At 47.1% G+C, this 11,545-nt stretch overlaps 1 protein-coding gene across 1 annotated transcript; it reads left to right on the forward strand.

The window, feature by feature from the left end:
• The first annotated feature begins 8,269 nt into the window (after window positions 1-8,269).
• Window positions 8,270-11,343, forward strand: LOC147700501 (uncharacterized). Its single transcript, XM_086929657.1, has one exon. It carries the CDS (start codon window positions 9,913-9,915, stop codon window positions 11,278-11,280), a length of 1,368 nt encoding a protein of 455 aa, XP_086785783.1. The 5' UTR covers window positions 8,270-9,912; the 3' UTR covers window positions 11,281-11,343.
• The last annotated feature ends 202 nt before the right edge of the window (window positions 11,344-11,545 follow it).

Consider the following 11,545-nt stretch of genomic DNA (forward strand, 5'->3'; position numbering starts at 1 on the left):
AGAAAGTGGAAGCCAGATAAACACTCCAAGCATTCTTTAGTAAAGTTCTCTTATTAACCCCACCGCTGCTGCCAACGTTCAGCGGACGTCGCGTGCACTACTTTCTTTAGTGCTGCGCACGTCCTTTGAACGTTGCGGCCCGCCCGCGCAATAGAACGTTCCGCACTAGCGCGGAACATTCAGTGCAGGCAAGGGGTTAAAGAACCAAAACTACAAAACAGGTAAAGTGCGGCTTTACTATGGAATGTCTAGCTATAGACCGAATGCCTTGGAACCCCATTTCCTAAGGCAATAGCTTGTCGCTGGAAGGTACTGCTTGGGTTTGCAGCACGCTGGTCACAGCTCACTCCAAATGAATGAGTTTGAGTCGTGGGGACGCATGAAAAGTTAAGAGCAGACAGGGTTATCAGAATGAGTGCAGAACATCCATCCATTACTCCCAGTACCACGCTCCCTCCCAGTCCCTGTGCTACCAAGCAAAGAATGAGATAGCAGGTGATTAGGGCTGCTTCACACATTTCTGAGATCTAATAGATGTTGGGATTCCTCAAACGAGCCTTATTGATGTGATAGTGTCCCTACAATCTTGAGTAGACTTGGGTGCCCTTTATCACTGTTGTGGTTTCATTCAGCTAAACTTCCATTTTCTTGATAGAGATGGATTGCTCATATAACACCCCCTTGTAACTCCTTCTTCCTCCCTAGAGGGCTGTGGAGCTTCACCCCTCAACATTGTAAATGGTCACTCTACTGTTCAGCGGGGTGGCTGAAGGTAACTGAAAGACCAGGCCCAAGGCAGGTGCATCGCACTTCCTCAGCTCCCCGATTGAAGGAGCGTCGAGGAGAGAAAGAGATCAGAGAGGGAGTACCGAGATTAGCAGAGAGAGCAGATGGATGGAAAGAGGTAGAGGGAGGAGAGAAAGGAGGCAGGACTGCGTTTGGTTCCCCAGTCGGGCCTTCTTGCTGTTGTGGGCGCTGTGTAACATATTATTTTTCTGTTCTACCCCATTCAAACACATATATGCTTCGTTATCTTAAAAGACTAACAAATGCACTTAGAGACAGCAGAATAGCAGACGATTTAAGGAAGTGGCGGCTAAACTGCATGACACGTTCCTGCAGAAGCTTCTGCCCCCATGTAAACAAAAACACACATATCTATCCTTACATGGAATTATATTCACAAACATAGTTTTAACGACCTGCGGCCTTCAAGAAAGTATTTTCCTCACTGTTGTTAATTTAATAATCATGAGCACTTTCAGACCAGATGAAAACCTGGGGCTTCTTCGCCGCCTTAAAGAAAGCATTGGGCAGGCAAACCAAGGAGCGTTAGTGGCTGCGGTACAATGTTGAGTACAGACTATATTTACCATCTTGCAAACGTCAACTAAATAAGCAAATTGGCAGCACACACAACAACCAGTATTAACATGGCACTGTAAAAATGTTTTTGCAATGGATGTTGGGTTTATTCCTATGGTGCAATTTCTCAAAATGTGCTTTAAAATGCACCATTTGCCACTCTCTTTTTCAAATTGTTCTCTGTGGGGGAACCCCCAATACCCTCCCTTCCTTATGTCAGTCAGGCTTGCGATGTAACACTTCTTCCCAATTTTTATGTCTAACCACATTGAAATGTCACCAGCTGCCACTGGCTGTGAAGGTGATGCAATCATATAGATAGTCAGTGAAGTTTCTGAGGAGGGGGTGAGCCAGTTGCATTTTCTTATATCCTATGTTGTACATTTGATACTACTCACATATCCCATGAGATGCAGGCAGCCAACACCGACTTCTCAGACTCTCCCCAGACTACTGTTGGAGACTGACCGCTTTCTCTGTGGAATTTGAACATCCTGTTGTGCATTATGCTTCTCCTTTTACAGAGTTATTTTCGCAAACAATGGTCCTTCGAGTGACAATATACAGGACAAATGGGATATAGACCTGAATGGGTACTATATATATATTCAATGTCCAGCCGGACAAAGAATTTTAATGTGACAATGTATTAGAAATGGTAAATGATATAAGAAAATCAATACAGCGGGACGCAATCCTGCACCCGATACAGAGGACAAGGAGCAGAAGGAACAAACAATAACAAATAAACAAAACAAGTTACAGGCAAAAGTGGAGCTATGGTAGTTTGTACTTAATCATACAATAGAGCAAGCTAACCCAAATAGTGACCACATTAATTATACACATTGGACCATAGTGGTACTATTTCGAATTGTCGACGACGTTTCGATCCCAAGCTCATTAATTAGAGGGATCATCATCAGGACTAAACAATTAAGATTGCCTGGTGCATACCAAAATGCCTGTTGGGATAAAAACAGGAAAACAAACAACCGGGACCTGTCAGGAATTCAGGAAAGAAACAAGGTTTTCCAGCATGTCAACAACTGATATAAAGTGGCAACACACAGATCTGAAGATTTACAGCGAGTGAGATTAAAGTTGCACCACATAAAATAAATAACTTATGGCGAGTGGGGAGAGAAAAGGATGGAAGAAGAAGGGGGTGCTGAACTTCCCGTGTTGAGTCACACGCATAATATCTATGTGAGAACCCGTATCACAAGGTGCTTGTACTCGGGAATAGATGTGTACAAAGGTAGCTATGAATGGGATAAAATGCTTAAAAATTAAATATGAACGGCGGAGTTGGTTAGGGAAGGTAATAAAGAGCTGAAAAGCGCAGAGAGATATATTTACATGCAGTCCCTGATGACTAATTCACAATTAGCGTTCTTGATGGACAAGTGAAGAGCAGAATTGGGTGCCGTATTTCAAAAGCTACTAATTTGTCATGCAGTGATGTGGCTCCTACTTGTGGTCTTAGCCAGTGGATTTAATGTGGGCAATTCGAGGTAGTGCTTACCACACAATTGGCCTGATTATGGTGTGGTATTAGGAGAGTTTGTGGCTTCTTAGAGCGGCTGAATCCCGTTTGGGTGGCAGTCAGTGCGCACTGTTGGAATGAGAATAGGGTTGAATAGTGTCTGGGGGCTGCAGTATCATTGCGTGAAAATATTTAAGCTGATAAGCTGCATCATGCCGGGCACATACCTTTCAATTACTGTCCATTCCGGAGTAGAGGTAACAGGAATGAAGCTCTTATTCGTAGGTGTCAGCCTCGAGTTTGGCGAGGAAATGTTAGACCGCTTCCTCCGTGAGCCTGGAGGTTTATCAGCGGTTTCAGGGCGTTGGCAAAGCTACGGGGGAGAGAGAATGGAGAGCGGGGTATGGTGGTTAGGGACAAGGTAATGCTTACGAGCGTTTTGAGAGGGCTGTGGGGAACTCAATTTGGGGCCGCATCTCTTACCTTCAACAAAGACGGCAATGGTGTGCTGTTGGTTCCGAAGCACGATGGCAGGAACTGGGGGGCCAGAGTGTAATAGGAGTTTAAATAGACCGCGGGCGGTCGCCATCTTAGGTGAGTATGCTGATGGAGAGGGAGGAAAGACTACCAAAAAAGTCCATGTATGCAGGGGCAATCCGTGTTATTGGCGTCATTTAACTGGTTACTGGAAAAGGATCTAAAAATTGGAGAATGATCTAAACATTTTCTCTCAATGGTGAATTCGCACACATTACATCGGCCACATTTAGAGTGTCCCAAAATAGCGACTAAACCTCAAACTGAATCAAGTGTTGTGTGAGGACTGGGGTTGGGCAAATCTGCTCTCACTAGATGATCTTTTAAATTGCGGCTTTTGCGAAAAGCGAACAGTGGTCTCTCGATGTTCAAGCTGCCTGCATTTATTATTGGGAAGGAAAAACAACGAAGGGCTGGCTCTAATCAGTAAGGCTGAGCCTAATTCTAAACCAACAAAATGAAAATGCCAGTACTGATATGCATAATAACACAACAACTAATGGCTACCACAGATCTGAACAAACGATCAGAAGAGGGGAATGACTAATTAATAGTATTTTATTCAGGATATTTACAACATATATCTTCACTTTTAGTTTTTTTATATATATACAAAAGAGTTTACAAAAGGACACATGGGACAAAAGATATATATATAGGTTTACCTTACAGACATTCATTCAAAATTCAGGCATATCACAAGCAACCACAACAATTATACACCACTTTCGGGAAAAGGGGGGGGGGGGGGAGATTTGTGAGAGCAATAAGAACAAATACCAAAATCTACAAATATTTACAAAACCATTTGAATTGACTGTTTTGTATGTACATTCTTATATTTACAAAAACATTCCAAACTTTCATAAAGATCTTATATAGTAATGTACAGTGATGTGCTCTTGGCTCAATAAATCAGATGCCCAAGAGTTAATGTAGACTGGTAGAGTAGGGCCTACGCGTTTCGAATCCCACTCGAATCATAGGGGATTCTCTTCAAGGCCGTGAGAGTTCCTGTGAAGACAAAGAAACACAGGGGGAAGAAGGGAGAAACAATCATGAGTGGCGCAGAGTACGTTAAAGGTAAATGCCCCAGCCCTTGTTTTTAATACAGTTGCCTTAAAGTCGGCTTTATACCTATTAGTAACAGACCTATTATAAATCCCAGGTCCAGCTAGGTGAGGGATGGGGAGGGTGTTCCAGGTCTTGGCGGCGAGGTGGGAGAACGATCTGCTGCCGGAGGTCGCTCTTCAGAAGCGGGGGACTGTGGCGAGGTCGGTGGAGCGAGCTGGCGGGTGGGGGTGTAGAAACTGAGTCGTCTGTTGGGGTACGTTGGTCCGGTGTTGTGGAGTTCCTTGTGTGCGTGGGTGAGGAGCTAGAAGATTATCCTCTTGTTGCACGGGAGCCAATGCAGGTCTCTCAAGTGGGGTGTGATGTGGCTGCGGCGAGTGATGTCGAGGATCAGGCGTGCAGAGACGTTCTGGATGCGTTGGAGCCGTCTCAGGAGTTTGGCAAGGCTTCTGCGTAGAGGGTGTTTCCATAGTCCAACCTGCTGCTGACGAGGGCCTGGGTGACCGTTCTTCTCGTTTCAGTGGGGCTCCACTTGTAGAATGCGGAGGGTGTTGAAGGAGGAGGAGATGGCTTTGGCCTGTTTAGTCATGGAGAGGGTGGAGACAAGGATGACCCCTAGGTTGCGTGCGTGGTCGGTGGGTGTTGGGGCGGTTCCCAGTGCGGTCGGCCACCAGGAGTCGTCCCAGGCCGAAGGGGTGGATCCAAGGATGAGGACCTCTGTCTTGTCCGAGTTCAGCTTCAGTTGGCCGTTCCTCATCCATTCAGCGACTGCCTTCATTCCTTCGTGAAGGTTGGTTTTGGCGGTGTGGGGGTCCTTGGTGAGGGAGAGGATCAGCTGGGTGTCATCGGCATAGGAGATGATGTTGAGGTCATGCCGACAGGCGACGTGGGCGAGCGGTGCCATGTAGATGTTAAACAGAGTTGGGCTGACGGATGAGCCGTGGGGTATGCCACGGATGATCTCAGTGGCTTCGCAGCGGAAGGGGGGAAGGCTGACGCTCTGTGTTCTGCTGGATAGGAAGGAGGTGTCCAGTCCAGGGCCTTCTCTTGGATCCCGGCGTTGTAGAGGCGTGTTCGTAGTGTGTGGTGGCAGACCGTGTGGACGGCAGCTGACAGGTCCAGGAGGATGAGGGCTGCCGTTTCTCCGTTGTCCAGCAGGGACTTGATGTCATCGGTGGTGGCGATGAGGGCAGCCTCGGTGCTGTGGTTGCTGCGGAACCCAGACTGGGATGGGTCCAGGATGTTGTTCTCCTCGAGGTAGCAGGTCAGTTGTTCGTTGACGGTCTTCTCGATGACCTTTGCCAGGAACAAGAGCAGGGAGATGGGCCGGAAGTTCTTGAGGTCCTTTGGGTCCGCCTTGGGTTTCTTGAGTAAGGCGTTGATCTCCGCGTGCTTCCAACTCTCCAGGAAGGTTGCTGTCTCGAAGGAGGTGTTGATGACTTTCCGGAGATGGGGTGCGATGGCTGTGCGGGCTTTGTTGAAGATGTGGTGTGGGCATGGATCTGGCGGAGATCCGGAGTGGATGGTGTTCATGATCTTGATGGTTTTGTCGTCGTTGATGTTGGTCCAGGAGAGCAGGCGAATGGTGGTCGTGCGGGCCGAGGTCTCCGTGGTTGTCGGGGCGGTCGTGGCGTTGAAGCTGTCATGGATGTCTGCGATCTTGCGGTGGAAGAAGGTGGCCAGCAAGTCACACAGATCTTGCGAGGGTGGGACGTCGTTGGTGTTGGTGTTGGAGCTGGGGTTGGAGAGTTCCTTCACGATGTTGAAGAGCTCTTTCCTGTTATGCGCTTTGTTGTCTAGGCGGTCTTTGAAGGAGGCCCTTATGGCGGATCTGATGAGGTGATGGTGTCTGCGGGTGAAGTTCTTGTGGGCTGCGTGGCTGTCAGGTGTTTGTTCACGGAGCCAGATCTTCTCCAGCTTTCGGCAGGTTTGCCTGGATGCCCGGAGGTCTTCAGTGAACCAGCTGGCTTTCTTGTTGGTGTGACTGTTGGAGGGTTTCTTGATCAGGGCGAGGGTGTTGGCGCAGTCATTGATCCACTGTCTGAGGTTGCGGGCGGCGGTGTCGGGGTCGGTGGGGTCGGCGGGTGGGTTCTGGGCGAGGGTGGTTGTTAGCTGGTCTTCAGTAACTTTGCTCCAGCAGCGGCGAGGCATCTGTTGGGTGCGGTGGTGCGTGATGGGTTTCTTGAAGGTGAAGTTGATGCAGCGATGGTTTGTCCAGTGGATTTCGGTGGTGTGGTTGAAGGAGACGTGGAGGCTTGCGGAGAAGATGGGGTTAAGCGTGTGGCCGGCGGAGTGGATGAGTGTTGTGACGAGTTGTCTGAGTCCGAGGTTGGCTAGGTTGTCGATCAGGGTGGTGGAGTTTGTGTCATTGTTGTTCTCAAGGTGGAAGTTCAGGTCCCAGAGGAGGATGTAGTCCGTGGGGGCGAGTGCGTGTGTGCTGACGAAGTCGGCGATGGAGTCGCTGAACTGTGGTCGGGGTCCGGGGATCTGTAGATGAGGGTTCCTCTGAGGGTGGTGGGGTCGGTGTGGATCTGGAAGTGCAGGTGTTGGGCGGTGCTGAGGGTGTCGTCGGTGTTGTTCGAGACTCTGAGAGCGTTCCTGTGGATGATGGCGATTCTTCATACCTCCTCCTGCTCCGTTGGTGCGGTCCCTGCGGGTGATCTTGTAGCCTTCCGGGACGGCTATGGCTATGTCGGGTGCCGAGGCGGGGTTCAGCCAGGTCTCCATCAGGAAGGCGACGTCTAGGGAGGTTGAGTCGAGTAGGTCCCAGAGTTCAACGGTGTGTTTGCGGGCAGAGCGGGTGTTGAGAAGGATGCAACTGAGGTAGTTGGGTTCTTTCCTGGTCTGTAGCATGGTGGGGCGGATGCTTGTGAAGCTGCAGTTCCGGCATGTGAAAGCTCTGTGGGTGCGCTTCAAGGCGTCCAGGAAGCAGGTGTGTGATCGTCTGGTGTTGAGTGCATGGAGGGTTCTGGCATCGTAGCGATGTCGGGCGTTGTGGCGTTTGTGGGGTCCTGGCGTTGGGCGCAGTCCTGGTGGGGACGGGCGCAGGCGGGCTTGCCTTAGGCGCGCCTGCTGCGCAGCCTCCATATGAGGGGATGTGGGAGGGAGGAGCAGCTGGGAGGGGGAGCGGGGCGACGAATGGGATTGCAGGGGGTGGGGCCACAGGGACGCAGCAGCGGGAAAAACGGGCAGGGGCCGCGGGAGAACTGGGCACAGGAAGGAAAAACAAGTTTAGGCAAGAAAACAGGTACAGGCACAGAGGAATAAAAACAAGTCTGGGCAAGAAAGCAAGCACAGGCACAGAGGAATAAAAACAAGTCTGTGCAAGAAAGCAAGTACAGGCACAGAGGAATAAAAACAAGTCTGGGCAAGAAAGCATGTACAGGCCCAGAGGAATAAAAACAAGTCTGGTCAAGAAAGCAAGTACAGGCACAGAGGAATAAAAACAGGCCTGGGCAAGAAAAGAAAGTACAGGCACAGAGGAATAAAAACAAGTCTGGGCAAGAAAGCAAGTACAGGCACAGAGGAATAAAAACAAGTCTGGGCAAGACAACAAGTACAGGCACAGAGGAATAAAAACAAGTCTGGCAAGAAAGCAAGTACACACAGGCACAGAGGTATAAAAACAAATCTGGGCAAGAAAGCAAGTACAGGCACAGAGGAATAAAAACAAGTCTGGGCAAGAAAGCAAGTACAGGCACAGAGGAATAAAAACAGGCCTGGGCAAGAAAGCATGTACAGGCACAGAGGAATAAAAACAAGTCTGAGCAAATACAGGCACAGAGGAATAAAAACAAGTCTGGGCAAGAAAACAAGTACAGGCACAAAGGAATAAAAACAAGTCTGAGCAAGTACAGGCACAGAGGAATAAAAACAAGTCTGGGCAAGAAAGCAAGTACAGACACAGAGGAATAAAAACAGGTCTGGGCAAGAAAGCAAGCACAGGCACAAAGGAATAAAACAAGTCTGGGCAAGAAAGCAAGTACAGGCACAGAGGTATAAAAACAAATCTGGGCAAGAAAGCAAGTACAGGCGCAGAGGAATAAAAACAAGTCTGGGCAAGAAAGCAAGTACAGGCACAGAGCAATAAAAACAGGCCTGGGCAAGAAAGCAAGTACATGCACAGAGGAATAAAAACAAGTCTGAGTAAGTACAGGCACAGAGGAATAAAAACAAGTCTGGGCAAGAAAACAAGTACAGGCACAAAGGAATAAAACAAGTCTAGGCAAGAAAGCAAGTACAGGCACAGAGGAATAAAAACAAGTCTGGGCAAGAAAGCAAGTACAGGCTCAGAGGAATAAAAACAAGTCTGGACAAGAAAGGAAGTACAGGCACAGGCGAAAAATATAAGATTTAGGCAAAAACAATGCAGGCAGGGCCGTGCAGCAGCGTGGGGAGCGACCTGCCTGCGAGCAGGGTCAGAGGTCGCTTGTCAGACAGTTCACTTTACAAAATTCTCTAATTTGCTGTCGGAGAAAGAAAAGTAACTACCACTCTCCAGGATAAAATGAGCAGCAATAAGATAAGCTTACATTTGACCTCTGTCTTTGAACACACAGCAAATGTGACCAGATTAAAACAAGATGGAAAGGCATCTTTATTGCTCGTCCACTTTCAGAATGAATAAAACATGTGGTGTTTGCTGGCTCAAGCTCTTTCGCCAGAATAGGCCAGTGGGCCCTTAAATTAGCTTGCCATGATAAAATCAGAGTCGCCCCAGCGAGTGCGTAAGTCGATTTCTCAATGTCTGATGATGATTCCACATGGACTAAACTGTGGGGTTCCAAATTACAAACTTTGGGAATTGTGGTGGGGACAACTATGGCAGAGCTCCTCCAATCCACGTGATCCTCATTTTGGAAGTTTCAGAACCACCAATGAAGAAATACCATTAGCCGAATTCCCAATGACATAGGCTTCTGTCATTTCTGGGTGCTCCATCATCTGCCAATTTTAAGATTTCCCTATGGAATGCCACTGGCCACAGAGGTCTATGGTAGTGCAACCGTTTCTGCTGGATTTTTCTTGTTTCTTGGACAATTGTCCTGTGCATATTTCCCAGTTTTACCAAATTACTTGTAATCCTTTTTAGATCATTAACTCTTGTTAAACTAATGATTCAGGATTAATACCGATGCATAGTCAGACCACAGAAGGTCCTGGTCAAAGGAGTAAAGTTTACATACCGGTGTGTAAGTGGTGATATTTCGCTGGAGAATCTGTACGCATTTTCATTATGAAGCCTGATGGGTAATTGATAAGACTTATTTATCTTGGTCTGATTCTGGCCTTGACCAGAAGCCAGTGCAGTTTTCTCAACACACATTTCTATTGTGTCATAGTCGTCCTTTGACATGTAACAGTGTATCTGTACATATTTATCTAAATGTCTCATATACAACTTTATCTTTTCTTTTAATTTTTCAGCACACCAATCGGATACAGTAAGCATGAACAAGAAAGAGGTCCATAAGTGTTCCGAGTGCAGTAAAACCTTTTCTCATCAGTACAACCTTAAAAAACACCAAAGAATCCACAAGAACTGTAGAACACTTGCATCCTCTGGCCGTGAAAAGAGATGTATCAACTCGTTACTTGTGACGCAGCATCAAAGAACCTTTAGAGGGATGGGAACTTTTCCCTGCTCTGAATGTGAAAAAAGCTTTTCTTATTGGACAAGCCTTGTACGGCATCAAAGAACACACACAGTACTGAGGCCTTTCCACTGCATGGAGTGTAAGAAAAACTTTACTCATAAACAACATCTTCTTCGCCACCAGAGAATACACAAAGAAGTGAGGCCCCATCAGTGTTCGGAGTGTGAAAAGAGTTTTTCTCAGAAGAGTAATCTCCGGCGTCACCTAAGAACACACACCGGAGAGAAGCTCTTTCACTGCACTGAGTGTGAGAGGGGCTTTACTGACAAGCGAAACTTTCTAAAGCACCAAGGAGTTCACACAGGAGTGTTGCCTTATCACTGCACCGAGTGTGGAAAGAGCTTTCCTGACAAGCGATCACTGCGAAGGCACCAGATATTACACACTGGAGTGAGGCTTCATCAATGCACCGAGTGTGAGAAGAGTTTTACAAACACGCAAAATCTCAGAAAGCACCAGAAAATACACACACGAGTGAGCCTACATCACTGCACTGTGTGTGAAAAGAGTTTTACTCTAAGAGGAAATCTTCTACGTCACCAAAGAAAACACACTGGAGAGAATCTCTTTTACTGCACTGAATGTCAGAAAAGCTTTTCTAATAAGAGAAACCTTATAGGACACCAAAGAATACACACAGGATTGAGACCTCATCCCTGCAGTGAGTGTGAGAAGAGCTTTACTGATGAGCGAGCACTTCGACGGCACCAGCAGTTACACACAAGAGTCAGTATTCATGCATGTGACAAGAGCTTCAGTGATGCACAAAGTCTCCAACAGCACAAAATGAACCATGACAATCCAAGTCTATTTGCATGTACCAAATGTGACAAGACATTTTTGAGCGAGGCACTTCTAGTTGCACATAAAACAGACCACAAAGTGCTAAGCCCTTTCCCCTGCACTGAATATAAACAAAGTGTTACTCATGAGAATCTCCTCAGACACAAAAACGTGCACACAATAGTGCGTCCCTTTCACTGCACTGAGTGTGATAAGAGCTTTACTCTAAAGGGAAACCTTCGACGACACCAGAGAATACACACAGGAGTGGGACTTTTTCACTGCACAGAGTGTGAGAAGACGTTTACTGACAAGAGAAATCTTATAAAGCACAAAAGACTCCACATAGGAGTGAAACCTTTTAATTGCACTATGTGAGAGGAGATTCCAATAAAGCATGTGAGCAGAGTTCCTCACAAAACACTCGTTCATGGTATCTTGGACACCAGACATTAGAGCCTTCTTTGAAAAAAACAGTCCTAGTAAAATGAACTAAACTACTAACTTACAAGAGCCCAATCTGGTTTCCAGCTTCCTGTTTCCCAATAGACTCTTTAGTGTTTAAATCTGTTTTGTTAGTTTTGAGAGAGAAACTGTACAACAAAATTCTCACTAACATCCACTGGCCAGTGAAGGACCTTAG

This window comes from Lissotriton vulgaris, chromosome 7, assembly GCF_964263255.1.
Source record: "Lissotriton vulgaris chromosome 7, aLisVul1.2, whole genome shotgun sequence".
NCBI lineage: Eukaryota > Metazoa > Chordata > Amphibia > Caudata > Salamandridae > Lissotriton > Lissotriton vulgaris.

Bases quoted from the DNA above. Each gene is read 5' to 3' on its own strand.
- LOC147700501 (XM_086929657.1), top strand. From the start codon at position 9,913: ATGAACAAGAAAGAGGTCCATAAGTGTTCCGAGTGCAGTAAAACCTTT.